This window comes from Gymnoscopelus braueri (genome assembly GCF_963280865.1).
Source record: "Gymnoscopelus braueri genome assembly, chromosome: 23".
NCBI classification, from domain to species: Eukaryota; Metazoa; Chordata; class Actinopteri; order Myctophiformes; family Myctophidae; genus Gymnoscopelus; species Gymnoscopelus braueri.
Genome location: NC_137625.1, coordinates 41,482,865 through 41,505,044, shown reverse-complemented (window position 1 = coordinate 41,505,044; position 22,180 = coordinate 41,482,865). Strand labels below are relative to the sequence as shown.

Sequence of the window (22,180 nt, the reverse complement as noted above, 5' to 3'; positions counted from 1 at the left end):
TACCGTCCAGACTGTGCTGCAGTTTTTTCAGTCATTGCTGGATCCAGGCCGGGCGGCATCTAAACTGAAGGTGTACCTTGCCGCCATCTTTGCGTGTAATGAGGACGGGCCGGAGGGACCCATGGGTAGGCACCCATTGCTGTCCCGCTACATGAAGGGCATTCATGTAGTGCTGTAACGTCTTCACTTGTTCAATCAAGAAACTTTTTGTGCATTCGTGCATTATATAATCAGACAATGAGAGCAACCACAGTCAGAGAAACCATTCAACAAAATAGGATACTACAACGAAAAAAATAGTTTGTCAGGAGTCTTTAAACGGGCAACATGTGTTTGATTGTTTAATCATTTTCTTTTCTCTTAATATGTCGGACTCATGTTAATGTGTATTTTTAGACATTTAACCACTTATGCCCTCAATACTTAGTAAAGTTGACCTTTGGCTATGTACTTGGTCTGCTCTTTTTCCCCCTCTACAAACTGCAACACGTGAGATTGATGTCGAAAATACAGTATTCATGTATTATTTTATGCTAGCCTGGCATGGTCACAAATGTCTTCCCTCTGGCAGATTTGTCTGGTTTCCAGTATGGACTCTCAAAATTGTCATTTTTTGCCGATATCCGACCGATATCGACATTGCAATACAAGTTTCCAATAGGGTTTACCTTACACCTGTAACTGATACTGGGTGCAGATGCAGAATTAAACCGAACTGCATCTGCACTTACTACCTGATTTATTAGGACTTCAATGTATTTCAAGTTTTTCTAACTTGTTTACCCTTTTGAAAGCTTTAACATAAAACGCTGATTGAATATGCAGCCTTCATCATCACATAAGGCTTTCTCAGCTTCACATTCAAACATAACTAATAACGTTAAATATTGGCTAAAACTGTAGAAGTCATGTCAATAATGAAGCTATATTACAGTGTTTTGTGGCAGTTCGATTCCATATCTAGTCATTTTCAATTGATTAGCTATAGGACAATGGTTCTCTAGGTGGGGTCCAGGGACACCTAGGGGTTCTTGAGGGGGTTCAAGGGGACAGAGGCCCCAGCAGAATTTGTTAATACACCATCAAAATCAGTTTAACCTCTATAAACAGCGGCAATTTGAAAATGGCCAATCTACAAGCTCACTTGAGCTCACTTGAGATCTGCTATTTTCAAAAAGTCTTGAGGTTTTCTGAACATTTTAACACAAATCTAGTATGAGGGTCCCTTGAACAAAACTTTTTCAGATGTGGGTCTGCAGCCAAATACTACTAGTATTAATGTCGGGGTCCTTGACATGAAAAGGTTTGAGAACCACTGAGCTAAGAGACCAAAGAGAATAAATTACCAGCCTGTTATTTATTTTCTACCTCTAAATAATTATTCTGTAGGCTAAGTTCCCAATACATCGTCCCAATACAAATATCTCCATATCCGTTTAAAAGAGGAGCGTCAGTTTATACTGCATTGAAAATCACACCTTAAATTCTAATTACCCTGGTATACCGTAATTATTACGCCGTAATACCTTGATACCGCCCCGGCCCAAGCCTAAGACAACAGATTTCACACTGACACGAAAGAAAGTTTTTCTGACAATACTTTAACTTTGTGATTCCACATGTAGTAGTTTACACAGAGTAAAAAAACTTTTAACATTAGCCATTGTAGGCTTGCAAATTATCACTATTGGGTGGAAACCTTGTACGTCCAAAAGATGTTAAGGAAATGGAAACAATAACCGTATTTCAATGGATCTAATGTAGTTATTATTTTAGTCACAAGCTCTTGTGATCACTTTTGATTGGTTCAATATTTATAAAACCCAAAGGAAAAAAATTGCTTATCTACAAGCTCGCTTATCGCGACTGTGAGTGTTGAGCTTGTGGATTGGCTATGCTTGCTTCTTGTGTGACACTGTAGTATGACGAAATAGGGCATTCATTTAAGTTTAAAATCGAAATATGGAGATATGAGGTTTCTGCCCGACTTTTAAAAAATTCATATCATACACAATTACCCAATTCAAGGGGCTTATCTTGCTGTACCGAGTATTCCTTACTGCCAATTTTTGGATAAATTTTCTGGTAAACAATTGAGTGAACAGCAGTGCTCCTACAATTAAAACTTTTACAATGTTAAACTTATTTACAGGTAAAATTGTAATTAATATGAAAATTCTATCCTTGAATACACACCAAGCATGCTTATATTGCCATTGTGGATTCTGGCTTGAACTACATTTTCACAGAACTTCTCTCCATGTCAAATTAAAACAGACCACTCCTTGGAAGGCACTTAATTAAGCTCGAAGGAAATTTAACATCTAAAAGAAATGTACAAAAACAAAACAAAATTATAAAAAATTGCATCATTGCGATCATTCCGGTCAATAGGAACCAATTATCAATGTGACACAGAACATAATACAAAAGTACATAACATAGTAGACCTTAGACAATGTGCCAAACCCCTGTTGAAGGTAAGACATTTAGAGTATATACTTTCAGATTTTTTCAAATAGAAGAAAATGTAAAATAAAAGAAAAAAAGGCAAAAGGAAATAATCAAAACAGACACAATGTCCGTACTGAGTACTGACAGTGGCCAAGCTAAACAACATACATGTTTTCATTTACTTTTAACTAATGTGCTTAAATCAGAATTCAAAGTCTACAATTCTGATTATCAAACATCCATTACTTGTGTGGAATACATAGTTGGTGTCACTCACCAAAATAGCTGATCTACAAGCTTACACCGAGCTTGTATCAGCTATTTCTGGTGTGCGACACCCACACACGACTGAGTTTCTAACTCAGGCTTTGAGTTTGTGTATACATTTCAGGTGTTTCTTGAGGTTAGCGGACTGTGTGAATTTCTTGGGGCAATGAGGGCATTGGTGTGGCTTCTCTCCTGTGTGAGTGTACGTGTGCCTTTTTAAATTGTTCGCATCAAGAAAACCTCTATCACAATAAGAGCACCAGTACCTCTTCTCCCCGTTGTGCCACCTCAGATGCATATTGAGGTCCATTCTCCTGGCGAATTTCTTCTCGCAAAGGTTGCACTCGAATGGCTTCTCCCCCGTGTGGACTCTTACGTGGGACTCCATCTCGACTTTAGAGAAAAAGCCTTTATTGCATATCTGACAGGCAAAGGACTTCACTCTCTCATGCACCATGTTGAAGTGTCTGGTGAGGGCAAAGCGTAAGGCAAAGCCCTTGCCACATTCGCTGCAGACGTAGGCCTTTCCGTTGCGGTGCACCTGGTTGTGCCGGTGGAGGCTCCTGGCATTTGTAAAAGTTTTCCCACAGTGCAGGCAGGTGAAAGGATGGTTGACAGTGTGCTGGCTGACGTGGGTCTCCAAGGCAGCTGGGCTGCTGAAGACACGACCACACGCCCCACACTGGTGCCGGAGCAGCCGCCTACCGATGACTGCTAATGGCTGTAATGGTGAAACGATTGTCGGTGCTCGGTCTGGTATGGATTGGACACCGGTGTTGTGGGGAATGGTGACGGTTCGAGAGGAAAGGCCAGATGTGGGTGTTGGGATCTGAGGCCGATTCGGTGCGGTAGAGGCCAATAAATTCAATGATTTAGTCAAAGGTCGGCTGGTGCGACTGGAAGGTAGTTTTGGAGTTGTGGGGAGTCTGCACCTTTTGGGGCTGACAACATCTCGACTTAATCTAGGTTTTTTAGCATGAACCTGAGTGGGTTCATTGAGACTATTTTTACAGCCATCTTTAGTGAATTCTAGCTTCGTATGGCTAGCAACAATTTTACTTAAACTTCTAGACCTTCTAGGACTGACAGAAGAGGTTTTATCAATAGGCTGTTTAACCTTCTTAGCTCTGCTAAGAAATCTGATTGTGGATAAAATCGGTTTGACGTCTGCTGCTTCTGTCTCCTGGACAACAGCTGGTGTCACAGGAATTGGTTCAAATTCTTCTTTACAAACTGTAATATTCAAAACTGGTGCAACTTCTTGTGTTAATGCAGACAATGACAGTCTAGTCAATCTGACTACTGCAGACCGCTTCTGTTGAAAAACAGGTATTACACTTGGTGGCACTTTGGTTTCCGCAAGGATGGATGAAATTGTCTTTTTCAAACTACAACCGGTTTGAGTGGATGCACAGTGTGAGGTAACTGCCGGTAACTGGTTTCCTGTCGCTGCCTCAGGCACAGTAATTTCAGCATTCTTGGCTTGAACTGGTAGAACTGAAGGGGAACTATGAACCCCTTGTGCATTCTTTGGTTGCCTTCTTTGCAATTCTGTAGCAGCAGAAGGATTCCCCTCTGTGAGGGCGGCTCCCTCTGACAGAGAGGCTATCGTCTTCGATGGTTTAAAAGCAAAGTCATATTGTTCTTTTACCGATATCTCATTATGATGTTGCTTTTCACTGCATGTGGGATGTTGAACATCTTGATCCAGTATTAAGACATCTGCTTCTGTTTCAGAGGATGTTGATGTTACTGATATCTGCCGCGTAATGTCAGACTGTTGCGCCATCTTCTCCAATGGAGGTGGAGGTGTGATGACTGCTAAAAGCTGTCTCTGGGCTCCTCCTTCACAACTCGAGTCACTGTCCCCTTCACAATGCTCTTGTTGAAGGGCAGTCAGTCCTATGTTTGAATATGGCTCCTCTGTGGGGGGTTCTTTGACGGTAACATAACAGGGAAGCAAAGGGAGATTGGAGATACGTACATGTTAAAACATGGTTTTCATCCAAACAACATTTTATCAGGATTGATTCATTCAATATGAAAGTATTACAATTTGTGTGCCATTTAAATGTAGTCATTGTTCATAATTAGACGACAGATATCTTGGTCTCTTGTTCTTATGTTTTTTTACTTGTTTCTTGTTGACCAATGTTATTTAGATGGACTGTCAGGAGACATATGCTGGGGTCATTGTTTACCTGGTAACCAATGCTAGTTTCTTTTAGGCACTACATTGATCTCTCTGCATTCTACCTATGTGACTATTTACCTTGTGGTTTGTTGACTAGAGTTCATGCTGCAGTGTTTATTCCAATCTTGCACTTGTAAGTCGCTCTGTATAAGTGTCAGTGTCTTCTAAATGCAGAAATTGCTAATTATAATTGGCCATAGAGTTTTTTTTACCTCTTGAACTGTAGCGTTCCTATTCTGAGCATCTGAACATTCATCAAAAATAGCAGATCTACAAGCTTGCAACGCATTGCGGGGGTTCACACAAAGGTTTCAGAGGCATGGGAGAAAATGAGGGGGCCATGGATAGACCCCTGGGGGACCCCGGTCAACAGGTTATAGGGTTTAAGTGGTAAATAAACATTATATTTTAATAATAAACATTGAATGTTCTTCACCTTGTCCACCGATCAGAGTTGGCTCATCACCCTCCTTCTTCATCTAGACAAACAGAAGAAAAAGGTTTCACAATCCCATACCAAAAAGGCAAAGTACAAAAAAAACCTGAAAAAGATATCCATCTGCAAGTCCTGGATACCCGCCATGTATCAAATGAAAATAGCTGATCTACAAGCTCACAAGTGTTAGCTTGTAGATCAGCTATTTTTGAATTGTCTATTTAAAAACTAATTAAATATAAGTTGCATTTTTACATCGCTTTTTTTTCACAAATGTATATATTTTTCTAACAATTTCGGGAGTGATTTGCTTTGTTTAAAATAATTGTTAAATAGCTCTATATTCTGATAGTACTCATTGCTATAGAGTGTTTGTTCAGTGTCTCTCCACCTCTTTATTAAACAGAAAATGCATTTTTGTTTCAGTTTCATTTCCAATTTTATCCAACCAGGACAGAGAACTCAATTATGATATAGATTAAACAAGTGAAATAGGAAGTGATGACACTAAGAAATGAGCAGACAAAATTGGAACTGGAACACTACACAAATTAAGCTTAAAAATGGGTACTTTCTCCTGATTGGCTGAGATTTTGACACCTACCGAAAAATGAGTTTTCTGTTTTATAAAGAGCTGGAGAGACAGGGAGACGCCTGTTACTGAACAAACATTCTATAGCAATGATTACTATCAGAATATAGTATTTTAACCTTTTAACAAAATACTTTTTGTTTTAACCCAAAAATATCACTTACCCTACCTTTAAATTATATAGAAAACATTTTGAATTTGTCTTGACTTCAAGAAACATTATTTTATTTGGAGAATGTTTTAAACATATTTTTTGAAATAATAATAATACTAAAAAACTAAATGGGGGAAACCAAAATAGAAGGATATTTAATCGAAACCCACAAATGGGCCCCGACCGAGTGTTTGGGAACCAGCGGTCTAAGACTTGGACCCAAACATCTGTCATAGGTCAGGCTCTCTTACCAACAGATGACTTCCATCTCCATGTGTCCCGGGCTGCTGATCGTCCTCTAGGGGGTTGTAATATTGACCCATCAGCAAGACTCCCACAGGAATGAGGTCTAAAAGACAACAAGAGCAGGGGACTGTCACAATTATTACATAATCGCCTGATCCCAAATATTTGATGATCACAATTATTCAAATAGCCAATGTCTATGTAGGGGTTAGAGTGGTTAAACTGATTTTGATGCTATAGCAATTCATTTCCCTGGGCATCCCCCCTGGAAGAGGGGGGGGGGGTAGCTCTGAGTGGGGCTACTTTTACTTAAGTATAAATATCTGAGTACTTCTTCCACCACTGGTTAAAAAGGCAATTTTTAACCATTACAGTATCTGTTTTATAGCTTGTTTTTGCTGCTGGATTTGCTAGTAATAACATTATACAGAGAGGGGGGGGGGATAAAGTTGTAAAAAAAAGAATACAATTTGGGTTCCAAAGCACTTCCTGTTCCTGTTAGTGCCTGGGTAATTTTGGTGGGAATACAGGGGTCAGACACCGGAAGACACAACTACAATAGTATTTAGACCAGGGGTTTTCAACGTTTTCAGGCCAAGGACCCCCTCGCTGAGAGAGAGATGAAGCAGGGACCCCCTCTATAGTGTATAAAATTGTGTTTCAGATTAAACTTTTTTTTTTTACTTGCTCTGCTCCATTTTCCCTCGACACCTATATCCCTGTGCCAAAAATAGCAGATCTACAAGCTCACAACGCGAGGCATTGTGAGTTTGTAGATCGGCTATTTTTGGTTCTCCCCAGAATAGGGATGCTAGGGTTCAAGTGGTTAATGTAAAAAAAGAAAAATCATATCACACAAAGATTTGGCGCACCCCCCTCCCCCTATAGTAACTCTGAGGACCCCTGTTGAAGACCCCTGATATAGACCAAAAATGGTTTTAAAAAAAGACTGACCACACTGCACACTGGCGTCCTGTCTGTTCCCGGTGCTCCTCGGCGGGGCCCGGGCTGCAGCAGCAGCAGCAGCAGCTCCAGCGGCCGGTCTGGTCCCTCTGGTGCATCGGGTCCGCAGGGCGTCGTTCTCGCGTCTCATGGTGCAGATGCCCGCCCGCAGCTCCTGCACCATGGCCTCGTACAGCCGCGTGGTCTCCGTCACGGCGCTCCGCAGCATGCCGTCCATCACGGTGGCGTAGCGCGCCTCGAAGTCCTCCTCCATCTCTCTTCTCTGGTTTGTTTGGGTTTCAATAAACCGCTTTGAGAGATGCGTTAGTTGTGCATTAATAATAACTGTATCAATGGCTTCTTATTTTTCCTTCCGTGTCGTCTTGTTGTCTTTTCGGAACCTAGATGTTTGAAACAGTGTTGCCAGGTATTGCGAGAGAGGTAAGCAACACGGTCTAGGAAAAAACGTGTTGTGAGCTTGTAGATCTGCTATTTTATTTAAAAAAAACTCTTGCAATACCACTGGTTTGATAACCACAGGTTTAAATTATAATAAAAAGCAAGCCCAAATAAGCAACTACACTTTAGAAACAATCCCCAAAAAACGCAACCCACGACTACCAATATTTACAAGCAACATTACAGATACAGAAGCCCAACGTCGCTTATAATAAGCGGACATGGCAACGCTGGTTTGCACATCTGCATTGCAACTGTTGCTTTTAGGTGTACCGCCACCTACTGTACCGGAGTATGTTGCGTGAGTCCCTAGTACCATAGGGTCCTTACTCCCTACATTACTTTAAGAAAGTTGGAAGTTGGTTGTGGTGCAGTAAATTGCATTGCTGTATTTGTTTGGTCACAAAATGTTTCCCATTTCATTTAATTTGACTTCTCCGCTTCTCTCTGATCGTTCTGGTGACAGGTGATATGACATGAATTGTTCATTGTATCGGTCATTAATGTTTATGGATGTCTATTAATGTACTTGTTTCATTGTGTGTTAGTTGTTTTTACAGTTTTTACTGCTGCTGTAAACCAAACTGCCTCCTTGGGGATAATAAAGCTTTATCTTACCTTGGCACTTTTACTTAAAGTCATACTGATAACGTTTTCAGTTAAAGAAAAATGGTCATGGATATATAAATTTCATTGCCTTATGTTTCATAATAACCATTTCACGTAAATGTGTTTGTGTGAGCACCTTTCTAAATACTATTTCAGTTGTGTCTTCCGGTGTCTGACCCCTGCACTCCCGACAAAATTACCCAGGCACTAATAGGAAGTGCTTTGGAACAAAATTGTATTTTTTCTCCTTAAGCCCCCCCCCTCTCTGTAATCTTATTACTAGCAAATCCAGCTGCAAAAACAAGCTATAAACAGATGATGGTAATGACCAGGTACGTAGCTACCAGAGGTGACTTTAAACATAGACCAAGACCACATTTTTTCAGTTTCACCTCAGAGACACAGCCAAAAAAGTGTTCTTTTAACTCACCAATATACTCACTAACTCATACATGCTTTTAATATCTAGCCACTTGGACAACAGTAATGCACATTTTACCAGGCTGACATACAAGTCCATTTATAAACTCCCAAGTTATCCAGAACACTGCTAGAATCTTTAATAAGAGAGAGACATCATATTGCAGTTTCTTTTAAAATTGATTTGTAAATTAAACTTTTATCTTTACCATATTTATGATAAAACGTTAGTGTCAGATGTAAAACATGACCAAATGTTTACCTCATAAATTCCGGACGTTTTTCTTTTTTCTTTTCTTTACTACAAAACTAGCTTGACCTCTACTCATTATGGATTTATTTATTTTAACACCTGCTCCAGGCACTGCACACCCAACAAGTGTGTCTGTATAGTTCCATGGTATTGTTCTTGCAAGAGCAACAAGGTCAATGTTGAATGAATATAAACATGAGGCTGTGAATGTAAAAATAACATGGAATAACAAAATCAAACTATTTGCGATACAATTCAATGGGCACTTATACCATTTCAATACAGCCTGTCTGTCATTACAGCTTCAATTACCCTGAGTGAAGAAAATGGAAAACTCCTAATGAACAAACATTCCCAGTGATCATGACCACCAAACCTCATCATTAGAGGGCATCCAGTATCATTCTATGCTTTGCGTGTTCTTAGTTATACCACACAAATCTATAACATCTGCAGTACAGTTTTCATGGTACACTTTTATAGCAACAGTAATTACGATAAAAACATGCTCAATCAAATCCCAATCTCAGAGGACCTGTGTGCAAAGTTTGACCCTCATAGGAGGTCATCACCAGGCATGTGTCACGTTTCAGTCGAGGGGCGGATGGAACTTCCCATCGGAGTCAGGAAACTCCTGGAGTATACGGCCAACCACACAGGATGGGAGGTCGACCAGGACCTGGCTTTGAATGGCTCCCCAACACCAACATACAAAACCGGTCTGTGCAAGGAACCTGTAACGTCTGAACGACAGGGAAGACATCATCTTTACATTACTGTATGCTTGTCAGCTACGGTTTGCGTATTCCATTATGGGTGCAAGAGTTAATCTACAAGCTCTTTTTGCAAGACACTGTTGTACAATGAAATAGCGCTTAAGTGGTTAATCAGAGTAATTGATTTACCGTAATTGTCGGACTATAAGGCGCACCTGAATATAAGCCGCAGCAGCTAAATTGAATGATGTGTACATATATAAGCCACACTGGACTATAAGCCGCGGGTGTTTTAATGTTTAATTACCATATGTAAGGGTTCGTGCACAGAGGGGATTGTCGGGAAAGAGATGGCTGTTTGGGGAAGCTCCCATTTATTAACATTTCAACAAACAAGTTGCATATTTGCATAACATATTCCAGTGTTACCATTTAGTGCAATAGTAGCTACAGAACATGTACTGTCCTGTGTAAACTGTACTGTTTCACATAGCGTTTCAGACACACAAACTTTTCAACTTTCAAACTTAATCGGTGCGCTCCCAACGCACGTACCGGCAGTGATCTACAGCAGTGGTTTTCAACCCGTGGTACGGGGACCACCAGTGGTCCTTGAGGGAGTGCTAGGGGTTCCCCAGCAAAATTAGTTAATAGCGTCACAATCATTTAACCACTTAGCTTTGGCTATTCAAAAATAGCAGATCTACAAGCTCATAGCTCATTATTAAGTCACCTGATGGACAGTCCCTTTCGTCTCATAAATCTGAAACACCAGGATGGTCCACCTCTAAAATGTTCAATTTTCATTTCGGCTGCGACTGTTTTGGCCTTCAGTCGGATCTGCACGGTGGAAACACCTCGGCCGTCTGCTCTCTGTGTGTTCAGCCAATCTTCAAGAAAGTCTTCAAGTTCGGGCCATCTGCTTTTATTACCTCTGAAAGCTTTTTTTGACTTTTTGCATTGAGACAGTTCTTCACTCTGGCGTCTCCAACGTCTCACCATTGACTCATTGATGCCAAGGGTACGTGAAGCAGCTCTATTTCCTTCTTTTACTGCCAGATTGACTGCCTTTAACTTAAAATCTGCATCATATGCATTTCTAGGTTTGTTTTCCATGACGGTTTGTGCATGAAAAGTTCCTTTGCACAAACTGTCTCGCTCTGTAATGTCCGTCTTGCTCTCGTTCTGTCTCTCGTACCACTCTCGGTTCCACGTTTGTTTTTGTTGTTGGCGCTCAGGCTGTCTCACTCTTCCCGGCTTTTCCTGCTGGAGCCCGCCGCTTAAAGGTGGGGGGCGCGGACCGGCCATAGAGCCCATAGAGTTAAAGGTGGTGGACTGTAACCTGTAAAATCCATAGATTTAGAATGTCCCCTAGTGGCCGTTAGCTGTAAAAATCCATAGATTAGCCGCACCGTTATATAAGCCGCAGGGTCCAAAATGGGAAAAAAGTTGCGGCTTATAGTCCGAAAATTACGGTATTCTATAAAATTTAATAAATCCAATTAACTTTTTTTGGTGTTGCTGTGATTTGTTATAATTGTCTTGTGGGGGTGGTAATCGACGATAGGCGTCACAAGCGTAACATGGCCATATATGGAGACCACTTTAAAATCCAGTACTGTAAATGGGCATAAAAAGGGACACAGATGGATGGATGAATACAGAAATCTCCACATGGGCATAAAATGGACAGACAGACGGGTACAACGGGTACTACAGGTATATATACGGGTACTTGCATTGTATCCGAGTAGGCTGGTACCCAACGGACATTATTGGGGGACAAAAAATATAAAAACTATTTTATAATACAACTTTGATAACAGAATAAAAAAAACTTACTCTCCCTCTGTTTTCCTCTTAACACGTCCATAGTCAACTTTGTACATGTTGTGCACATTTTGAAGTTGGTAACCATTCAAGCAGATTACTTCAAAGCCTGGATGATCAGTCATGCACGTTGTGTTTGGCACGTCATTCATTCTTCTTACAACCTTTTGTGGAAAAAAGAAAACCTCAGGAACATACACCGACCATTCTGACCTTTTTTTACAGCGTGATAGGGACAATGGTTAGCTTTAGATCTGCTATTTCAGCATTTTTACATGACACCATTGTATGTCAAAGTGCAAAATTGGGCTTAAGTGGTTAATTATACTAATCGATTGAATAGATTAGTTGAAATATAAATAACTAAAGAAATGATCAAAACAAGACGCTTCAAGCTTATTCAATTAATCAAAAAAGTAATGAATAGAATAATCGCTTAGAAAATAATCGCTAGTTGCAGCCCTACAATGGAATACTTTATCAACTATAACCAACGGTGCAGGAAGATACAACAGCAGAATATTTGACTGGTTACTTTACCTTTGGAATTTCCTGACAACAGATGTTTGCCTTTGCAGTCTGCATTTTGGAGCATTTCCCACACGTACACCTATCAACAGCAGCATACACAGAACATGTTTGTGATTGAAAGACCAAAGACCCAATTATGTCACAAAGCAAGCAGGTAATGATTAGTATAATATTTACCAAGCAGAGACGTCCTGCTGTAATCTCTGTTGCTGTGAATCTTCGTCTTGTCCACTCTGTCCATCCTCACTTTCTGAATCACATTCAGGCTCGAACATGTACGGTTTTATTTCAGAAACTGGGACAAATGTGTAATCTAATTTGGGGGAAAACAAGAAAAAGGGGGAAAACCTTTAGGGAGATTGAAAATCTTAAAATACTTATTTATCATTCACCTACAAAGTCACCTGTATTTGGTTCTCTTTGGAACTCTTAATCAGGTTATTTTGATTGGAGCTTTAAACTTTACATAAAAAATATTAAGCCCTCTAAGTATAATCAGAAACTTCACAACTTAGCACTTAGTTTAAGCCGTGTAACTTTCTTCCCTCTATGACTCCTCATGGATGGAGTTTGTTCTGATGATTTCAGGTCCTGGGAGCTAGTTGCTACGTAAATGACAATATTTGTCCACATTGTGTGTCGGATTTGATTTGTCTGCGATTTCAGTGTGTTTAGAGTAGACTGACCGTCACTGGACGCCTCCCACTCATCGCCCTCTTCAGAGGCTTCAGAGTCAGATTCAGAACTGTGTGAAGGCATGTTTCCATCAGCAACTTCATCCGCAACCTCAATTTTCACTGGCGGCATCGTTGAGGCGTCAGGACCCTCTGATATTAGAAGTATCTCCACCGGTTCCTCTTTAATCTGTGGGGGCTGCGGTTCCTCCTTGACCGCACCGGGGATCCTCTCCTGTGTAAGGGAAACCTCCTCCTTACACACAACGATGTCTAGGAGGAGAAAGACGACATGATAGTCATGAGTGACTCCTAATATGAAAATAAAAATGTCCATCTTCCATGGTACATGTACAAAATGAGGCATCACTTGCTTAGATCAGAAACTGAGAGATTCTACTTTTGAAGGGACATACGTAAGGTAAAACTGACAAACTCTGTTCTACATGGTTTGGCCTAAAACCCCACTGTAAAAGAAAATACAATGTAAACTTGTTTGGATATGATTATGAGACACTAAAAGTATTTAAGCGAAATAATTTGAGTGATACTGTTGCTGTTTAATACACGGCTTGGTTGAATGCTTGATTCTGATTGGTCAATCACTGAATTCAGCTGTCTAATCAAAGGCTCAGAGCACCTGCTCATATCAACCTGTGCTGCTTGATTTTATGCTGTATCCAACATGGCAGCCATGTAAACAAATACACCATATCATTTACAACTAAACATTGCTCTCAAGAATGTTTTTGAAAACCTTTGAAGCGACAAATAGACAATGCAGTAATCAAAAATGTATTCTATTTGATCAACACTTCCTTGTTTTCAGAGACGACAGTGTCCGGCCAGCACAACAGTTATGGAATACTTTCATTGCCGTAAGCAAGGAGATACTTTGTTTTGTTGTTACTTTTGGGTCAATGTATCAATGTATTTATTATGTAGCATTGTAACAAGCGGGATAATTGACGGGTAGCCGGTCATTATTGATAAATAAATCCCTTCAGGGTGATTAGGCACCTCCACTATGCGTCGGTGCCTAATCACCCAGTCGGGATTTGTTTAACCCGTGCATAATGATGGCTTAACATATCGGGAATTGAAATATTTTTTTCTGTGATGATTCCATTATGAAACTTTTATATTGTGTTGTGACAGCACTACAGCAGAACAGAAACGATGAAAGAAAGAGAGATTATGAAACTTACTGAGGTCTTTGCAGTCTTCAGCTTCCTCATGTTTAATAGAAATGATCCTGGCTGAGTTCACACACGGCTCTGAAATGAAGGAATTTAATAACTAACTAGGTAACAAAGAGCCTCATCCTAGTGGTCTCAATAATAATAATAATAATAAAACTTGTGGATGGACATACAGATAGACAAAGTGAAGACTAGGCATTCATAAGGACTATAATGTGTTGTTCGATCCCTGGCTCCCCCTGGGGTAGTGCCAAAATGTCCTTGAGCAAGACACATTACCCTCAACTCTTACCAATAAGCAGATTGGTACCGTACATGGATCCCATGGCGTCGGTGTGTCAATGAGTGAATGTAATACACATTGAAAAAGCGCTTTGGATAAAGGCACTCAAGTCACACAAAAATTCAAAACTTAATTGCCTTACAATACACACAGACGTGGTTGTCGGTTAGTACGCAAACAATTGTCACTGTGGACCTGTGGCATGATTTCGAGACTTTCCATTGCGCTACCTAAGTACTGAACACAATACAATGTGTGTTATTTTGGGCCAGAAAAGGTTGGGACCACTGTGTATGCATTTTGGCACCCCAGAGAGAGTAGAGTATGGCTCAGGAAACTCATCTATAGTAATGCTACCACCTGTATTATAGGTGTATGTGACAATAAACACCTTGAACCCTGAAGCCAGAGCAACAGGAATAAAGAGAGAGACAGTGAAACTTACTGATGTCTTCAGGTTCCTCCTTTTTAACCGAAACAGGTTCGATAGGGTCCACCTCCATTTTGCACTCCCCAGGGTCTGGAATGAAAATAAATAGAAATCCCAAGAGAGTTTAAGATGAATTAAGATGAGAAACCCCTCTTACAAACAACTCTTACAGGCAACCATGTAACAGACAATAAGGAAGGGGTAACATGGATAATCACAACAGTTGTTTAAGTTACTCACTGAGCCTTTGCTGAATACCGTATTCATGGAATAAAGAGACAGTGAAGCTTACCGAGGTCTGGATGGTCTTCCTCCTTTTTAACAGAAACAGGTCTGGTTGGGTCCAACTCCATTTTTAACTCCATATTTTGGAATTAAAGAATAGAGATCCTAGGAGGGACATTTGAAACACACACACACACACACACACACACACACACACACACACACACACACACACACACACACACACACACACACACACACACACACACACACACACACACACACACACACACAAAATACTTCTAAATGTTTCAAACAATGTGTAAGTTCACAATGGGCACACTGTGAGCTTGTAAATTGGTGTTTTTAATATTTATAACCAGGCTTAACATTACCTGAGGATGAACTTGTGAGTTTAGGGTCAGTGTAGGTAAAGAGTGTCTCCTCAAGGAGCCAACTCCTTGGTGTTCCGTGGAGAAAAGTTTCAGCTTTGTTCCAGAATCCAGACCAACACCTGAAGACACAAGAAGAGACATAAGTTAAGCTGTGCTTAGACATAAGCACAGCAATGTTATGCTGTGCAAGAAGACATAACGCACTCACTGAGTTTTTTTTTTTTTTTTTTAATTAATAAATCTATTATCACTCAACTCAAGAAATATCAAACTAATATGTAGGAGTTGATGATTCCCAACATCTAGCCTTAAACAAATGCAGCATAAATACATAAGTTAATTATGTTAAATTTATCCACTTTTTATGAATTAACTAAATGTATGGTACTGGGATAAAGTTGCACACTACACCCTTTCAAAACACAAATATATTTTGTTATTTTTTACTCATTTTGTTATTTTTTCCCCGCTGCAATTATATTTTACAGCTTAAATTAATAGTTAATTTGCCGATTCAGATTATTAATTACAAAGATACTTTAAATGATCTATTGAATGAAATGAAATGAAATTATTTTGTGCCATGGGACCTGTGTACCAGATTTGTGTTGTTAAAATATTCCACATTTGTTAAAATCTTTCCAAGATTCTTTTGAAATAGCCAATGCATATAGGTTTAAAGTGCTCATGTGGCCAAGTTACCGGTACTTCTTTTGGGCTTGTTTTCATAGACCTGGTTGCTTATTTCTCTCACAAGATCTGGCAACACTGCCCCTGAGTGGTGTATCTTTTGGCCCAAAACACCAGGATCAGGACAGCAGTGTTTTTTGAGGGGTTTATTCCACCTTTGCTGTTCAGTAGCCTAAATGAGTCCCACTCTTCTGTCAAACGTTACCAGTAACTTGATGTTACTCTACAGTTAAATAAGCATTCATTAGATCAGCTAAAAGGTGAACTTATGTCCATATGTACCACACCATATGTCCTGACTCAACTGAACACAAAGAAGACAAAAGAGCTGGTGATTGACGCCAGACGGAGCAAGAGGAGAACCCCAGTACCCATCACCATCCAGGGGGAAGAGGTGGAGATCGTGGACTCCTACAAATTCCTGGGCGTTCACCTGAACAAGGATCTGGACTGGAGGAACAATACAGATGCTGTCTACAAAAAGGGACAGAGCAGACTGTACCTCCTGAGGAGGCTCAAGTCCTTCAATGTGTGTAGTAGGCTATTGTCTATGTTTTATCAATCCGTTGTAGCCAGCATCTTATTTTATGCAGTGGTATGCTGGGGTGGGGGCATCAAGGCTAGGGAGCTTAACAGGCTCAATAAAATCATCAAGAAGGCCAGCTCTGTGGTTGGCCTCCGCATGGAAGGGCTGCAGTCGGTCGCAGAGAGGAGGATTAGGGACAAACTAAATCCCATCCTGGCTAACCCCTCCCACCCACTCTATGGTGAGCTGCAGGATAGGGTGAGCACCTTCAGCCAGAGGCTCACTCTCCCCCCGAAGTTCGAACATGCACACTGAGCGGTACAGACTCTCATTCATGCCAACTGCTATCAGACTAAATGCATGTTGTCGACCCTGGTCTATGTTGTGTCCATCTGTTTTTTACTTATTTATTGTTACACTGTGCTGCTGTGACACCATAATTTCCCCTTGGGGATTAATAAAGTATTTCTCATCTCATCTCATTTCACTCTAAAAATAATTAGAAAAAAAAAAAAAGAAAAAAAACATCCATACCTGTTGTGAGCTGCACGCTCTCAGCTGCATCCGTGTGGGAGATCTACTCTAGGACTCTGAGATGTCATTTAAACAAAAATAATCACCGAATAAACAACACTTTCGTAACTATTTAGAAGCTCACGTGCTGATTCCGTTAAAATACAGTCGTCGGTGGCGTTATTAAAGCTATGTAATAGGCCTACAACAACAGCTCGTGGTGGTCGTTGTTTTCTCGCACCACTGAAACCGTAGAGGCAGAAGAGCTAGATGTAAACAAAACAAGACTTCCGGTCTTGACTAATGTTGCCAGGTTATGCGAGAGAAACAAGCTACCAGGTCTAGGAAAACCAGCACAAAATAAGCAGCTAGACCACATGAGTACTAACTATTTGAAACTAGCCGATCTGCAAGCTCACAACGCGTCGCGATGCGATGCGTTGTGAAGTAGTCTGCTATTTTAAAAAACATCTTGAAATAAAGTGTGGAATATTCGGAAGATTTTTTTAAACATTAACAACACAAATCTGGTGGGGGCTGCCTGGCACAAAACATTTACAGATGGGGGTTAGGGACGAATAATTTTGACAAATACACATTTGAGGGTCCATGACTTTTTTGGTAAACAAACGAGCCCAAATAAGCAACTACACTTTAGAAACAAGACCCCCCCCCCCCCCCCCCAAAAAAACGCGACTTTACAGAAAAAGAACCCCAAAGTTGCTTATAATAAGCGGACATGGCAACACTGGTCCTGACTCCTGACTTTCAAATAAATCCATGAGGTGGCAACCAGCCTAAAGTGGCATTGCTGCCACCTACTGTGTTGGAGTGTGGAAAACCAGCTACTTCACTGAACACTAGCCTACTTAATAATTTCTGATCAATCCAAGTTCTCTCTAATAATAGACTCACTAACCTGGGGCAAATACATTTTAGACTCATCACTCTAAATGTCCTTATTTCCCCATTTCTTGTTCTCGAGAGTTATAACCACATCAACCATGGAATCCCTATTTCGGGGGACATTTTCAAAAATTGGTATAAGTGTGGAGTTTTTCTTCTCAGCTTTTTAATTTGTTTGTTTTATTTGTTTGAATTTAATTTTTGTTGTTGTTTTTGTGGCATCTGTGTTATATTGTTAGCACGTGAAAACCCCATAAATAATTAATTTAGCAAGAAAAAAACAATTCATGTTTTGGACCAGCACTGCAACTGTAGCCTATCATGAAACACAGAACACCTAGGTGAGAGTAGAGACTTATTTTTAAAAGGGCATATAATCATTTTTCACACAAATATGTGAAATTGTCACTGCTTGTACCCAATTTGATTTTGGTAAGTGTGTGTGACTGTGTGTGCGGGGGGGGGGGCAGGTAGTAGGACGTGTGGCATTTTTGTATTTGATCTTTTGTGGATGACAATTTACAAATAGTCATGCTGTGTTTTCCTTACCTTTGGATAGTAAGTAGTACGCTCCACCACCAGACCGCTTGTCTGTGGCTGATACGATATGTGGCACATACTCATGTTGATCTTTTAAAACACATTTATTACTGCAGAAAAAAAGGTTTGTTCAGAGAAAAAAAAAGACCTGGTTGCAAAGGATTCTTCTGCATGGTGTCTAACTTGTGTGCAAGTGAGCATGTATCACTGAGATGTAGCCATTATTGCTGTCAGCAAATAATACAAATCTGAACAGAACCAAATATTTATCTATACATTTCACACTTCAAGTCTCACCCACTCCTTTGCTGTCTGCAGACAGACAACCCCAAATGGGTAGAACTGTTGTACTAAATGCACTTCAAATCACTTACATAGATTCCAAATCATACAGTAGGTCAAGCTGAAACAGGGGATCCATTTGGTAATGATGGCAAATTGGCAGGCAAGTTCACAACCAGACTAAACCGAAAAATGATGACAAAACTAAAGTGTAGGCTATACTGAGAATGACTGAATACATTGGTTTCCCGTTTCCTGCCAAGGTAGAACGGTAGGAAGGTAAAGGGTGTTCCAGCATGTTGCTTGGAGTGATGGATGTCCATTCTCTGTAAAAAAGTCCTGCGCTTTTATTTAAACCATTACCTAGCCTTATTAAAGGAGGCTATAGAATAATATCATTCATTATATCTTGCAAGAGAGCACGTTGCTCAGCACCAAGAAAGGCGCAGTCTGCGGTCTTTAAATGAAGGGTTATGGCATATATTCAAAAGGTCCTAGTAGTCCTAGTAGCCATGATGCTGGATACACTCTCAAAGTCAATCTTCTCCACAATGTTCTTGGGTCTGATGCTGTCCTCCTGGTTGTAGATGAAGATCTGTCCCTCCTCATTCTCTGTCCAGCCATGCTTGCTCATCCATACCTTCACCTGGGTGTCGAGAGGGTCCCCCAGCATCTCGGCCAGTAAACCATGTTCAATGTTCTGGTAGGTGATGCCCACTACGTAGCAGATGAACTTGCGTACAGAGTCCTCAAAGCCAGTGATGCCGTCGATGAGCTCTTTGTTCTCCTCAAGACTTGTCCAGAACCTCTGGAAGTGACAGGTCTCCAGCAGGTTCCCCAGGTGGAGGATTTGCCTGATGGGTCGTTCCTCTTGGTGTGTCTGGTCAATCATGCACTTGCACAGGGTGAAGTCGGTGTAGGGCAGGTTGGCCAGGGCCTTCAGAAGGATCTGTGATGTCACATTCATCTGGAAATAGGCTGGGTTGAACTGGTACAGTTTGAGAACAGCCAGGTTAGCCTCTCGGTCATACGCGTTCTCTTTAGCTTGTAACTCCACATATCGCTCCAGTGTAGCAAGGTTTTCTGGGTTGTACCTATCGATTCCACCTAAGAGATTCCCTACGTCCGCCCCCATCTCCTCGAATGATGCCGCCATTTGGTTCAAACCTTTATGTTGGTGTTCTTGTGGTGAAATTATGGAGCTAACAAGAACCAGACAGAGAAAGAGCTTGGAATGGAAGGAACGACAATCACCACCAGAAGGGAAGTACAGAATTCACCTTAAAGAGATACTACATACAACAAAAATGGGAGTGGATTTTAAATGAATGCTTGCGGCACAAATTCCCTTCTGTTTGGGGCCTTTTGAACAAATTTGTGACGTGATTCTCCTCAGGTGTGAGAGGTCCGATGGAGTCGAGCTATGAAATCGCAATTATAATACAGTTTAGCCAGGCAGTTAATATAAATTAGGGAACCCTACCAACCAACACTGATCTGTCTTTAAATAGTCTCACACCCCCTGATGAGGTCATGGCTACATCATATTTATGTCACCGTGACACTCAGTAGTTGAGACTATTTAGTGTAGTAGTCTACAATATACAGTATCAGTTGCTGTCAGGTGGAAACCTTTTCAGGGTGTGGACATTTTAATCTGCACTTTGCTCATTGGACTGCACCTAAGGCATAACTGCCTGTTTGACTGCTGACAGGCAAACTGTTATAAGTTCATATCTATGATGCCATCAATATGCCTGCATTTGGGCAATCAGGGCCCCAGAGACTTTCATTTTAAAGATATAGTTAAATATTTAAAAAAGAATGAATTGCCTATTAATGATGCAGCCCCAAAACAGAAAGAGTGTTTGTTGTCTAGATGAAGGAGAACAGGCGTTTTTTGATGATGTAGAGGACGGTGAACAGGTACAGCATCAGAGCGAGGAAGAAGAACAGCTTGTCCGTCAGCTCGCGACGGTTGTACTTCAGGATGAGCTTCCTGCCCAGATGGATGGTCCCCGTCATGGACCGGAACTCCTCGTTGGTCTCCTGAATGGTCCTGGAAGAGGTGGCCAGCGCGCCGATGGCGTCTACACTCTGTTTGACGTTGTGGTCTATCATCCTGCAGATGGACATCAGGCTGTCCGTGATGTCACTGCTGGTCCGAACCAGGCTGTCCTTGGTCACCGTCCTCTGTCTGAGTGCAGGGTCGTCACGTCCGCCGCGCAGCAGTTCCTCTTTCTCCACGTTGTCGATGGCCAGTTTACAGGCCAGGTTGGCTTTACGCCACTCCACCTGGTCACTCAGCATGTGCCTGCGGTGGCTCTCTGTCTCTGTTTGGATGGCCAGTGTGTCTTTGTCTCTGTCCTGCTCTTTAGACATCTTCTCCAGGTCCTGTATTCGGAGTCCAAGCTGGTTGAGCTTGACTTTGACCAGAGAGTTGAGCTCTGTGAGAGCAGACAGGGGGCCACAACATTCTCTGATGTCCTGAATGAGAGCTTTGATCTCAAGGTCGTGTTTGATTATTTGTTCTCCGCAAATTCGGACGTGCACGTCTGAAGAAGACGCCATTTGTTTTGTTTTTGACAGCAATTGACATCACTAAAATGCCCAGATTGACCACTTTCGGTCATGTGGTGTAAACATACTATTTCTCTATCTTATGTTGCTAGTGATGTCACAGGTAGCTCCAAGCTCACATTGTGATTGGCTGAGATGTATTGTCAGTGTCTCCAAATTTAGAAAGTGCAGTACCGGTTATCCAAGTAATCAAGATAGGCATAGCAGAGATAACCAAAGGTAGAATGTAAACCTAGAAAATGCTGCTTGGTGGAGCGCATATCTCTGTCAGGCCATTTGGTCTAATATTAACAATATCAATTTTGTCTGTCTGTCTGTCTGTCTGTCTGTCTGTCTGTCTGTCTGTCTGTCTGTCTGTCTGTCTGTCTGTCTGTCTGTCTGTCTGTCTGTCTGTCTGTCTGTCTGTCTGTCTGTCTGTCTGTCTGTCTGTCTGTGTGCCTGTCTGTCTGTCTGTCTGTCTGTCTGTCTGTCTGTCTGTCTGTCTGTCTGTCTTACATGCCCAAATATGGAGAGTACAGCAGTGTTTCTCAAAGTGGGGTCCTTGAGGGGGTTCCAGGGGGTCCCCAGCAAAATGTGTTAATATAGCATCAAAATCAGTTTAACCACTTTAACCATATACCAGCTACTTGAAATGTTATAGTTTAATTACATCCTGTAGCTTAACCTATAATAATACATCATCATTTATCTCGTAATGTATGTTTTGCATAAATAACCTAAGTGTAGAAGTAGTCTACAAAGTATTGAACAATGGAAATAATAAAGTGAAGTAAAAGTAACTCCAAATTGCACTTAAGTACAGTACTTGAGTAAATGTAATTAATTACTTTA

The 22,180-nt window shown here is 41.0% G+C and overlaps 4 protein-coding genes across 5 annotated transcripts; all 4 read right to left on the bottom strand.

Annotated features, from left to right (window-relative positions):
* Positions 1-1,581: 1,581 nt before the first annotated feature.
* Positions 1,582-7,666, bottom strand: LOC308079693 (uncharacterized protein). Its single transcript, XM_080421254.1, has 4 exons — positions 7,298-7,666; positions 6,349-6,446; positions 5,352-5,394; positions 1,582-4,656 (listed from the first exon to the last, which is right to left on the bottom strand). Exons 1-4 carry the CDS (start codon positions 7,557-7,559, stop codon positions 2,816-2,818), a joined length of 2,244 nt encoding a protein of 747 aa, XP_080277380.1. The 5' UTR covers positions 7,560-7,666; the 3' UTR covers positions 1,582-2,815.
* Positions 7,667-8,786: 1,120 nt separating this feature from the next.
* Positions 8,787-17,291, bottom strand: LOC308079529 (uncharacterized protein). 2 transcript variants are annotated; one of them, XM_080421080.1, is made up of 10 exons: positions 17,063-17,291; positions 15,313-15,431; positions 14,985-15,082; positions 14,708-14,782; positions 13,986-14,054; positions 12,790-13,050; positions 12,281-12,416; positions 12,113-12,182; positions 11,585-11,736; positions 8,787-9,769 (listed from the first exon to the last, which is right to left on the bottom strand). In XM_080421080.1, the coding sequence occupies exons 3-10, from the start codon at positions 15,055-15,057 to the stop codon at positions 9,616-9,618; spliced, it is 990 nt and encodes a 329-aa protein (XP_080277206.1). In that variant the 5' UTR covers positions 15,058-15,082; positions 15,313-15,431; positions 17,063-17,291; the 3' UTR covers positions 8,787-9,615. The 2 variants fall into 2 exon arrangements, with proteins under 2 accessions (XP_080277206.1, XP_080277205.1); XM_080421079.1 differs by lacking the exon at positions 8,787-9,769 and adding an exon at positions 10,094-11,084.
* A 1,962-nt stretch (positions 17,292-19,253) lies between these two features.
* LOC308079662 (eukaryotic translation initiation factor 3 subunit K-like) lies at positions 19,254-19,925 on the bottom strand (the record flags this gene model as incomplete). The annotated part of the gene is made up of 1 exon (XM_080421213.1): positions 19,254-19,925. One exon carries the CDS (start codon positions 19,923-19,925, stop codon positions 19,254-19,256), a length of 672 nt encoding a protein of 223 aa, XP_080277339.1.
* Positions 19,926-20,644: 719 nt separating this feature from the next.
* On the bottom strand, positions 20,645-21,346 carry LOC308079411 (vesicle transport protein SEC20-like; the record flags this gene model as incomplete). Its single annotated transcript, XM_080420879.1, has 1 exon — positions 20,645-21,346. The coding sequence occupies exon 1, from the start codon at positions 21,338-21,340 to the stop codon at positions 20,645-20,647; it is 696 nt and encodes a 231-aa protein (XP_080277005.1). The 5' UTR covers positions 21,341-21,346.
* Between the last annotated feature and the right edge of the window lie 834 nt (positions 21,347-22,180).

What these genes read in the sequence shown, in the direction of transcription:
- LOC308079529 (XM_080421079.1), bottom strand. Translation starts at nt 15,057, where the DNA reads ATGGAGTTAAAAATGGAGTTGGACCCAACCAGACCTGTTTCTGTTAAA. An exon ending in TGAAGACTGCAAAGACCTCA is followed by an intron (nt 13,051 to 13,985) that starts GTAAGTTTCATA and finishes TTCTCCTCCTAG; the next exon opens with ACATCGTTGTGTGTAAGGAG. An exon ending in CAGCAGGACGTCTCTGCTTG is followed by an intron (nt 12,183 to 12,280) that starts GTAAATATTATA and finishes TGCTGTTGATAG; the next exon opens with GTGTACGTGTGGGAAATGCT.
- LOC308079693 (XM_080421254.1), bottom strand. Translation starts at nt 7,559, where the DNA reads ATGGAGGAGGACTTCGAGGCGCGCTACGCCACCGTGATGGACGGCATG. An exon ending in GAGATGGAAGTCATCTGTTG is followed by an intron (nt 5,395 to 6,348) that starts GTAAGAGAGCCT and finishes CTGTTTGTCTAG; the next exon opens with ATGAAGAAGGAGGGTGATGA. An exon ending in AACTCTGATCGGTGGACAAG is followed by an intron (nt 4,657 to 5,351) that starts GTGAAGAACATT and finishes TTACCGTCAAAG; the next exon opens with AACCCCCCACAGAGGAGCCA.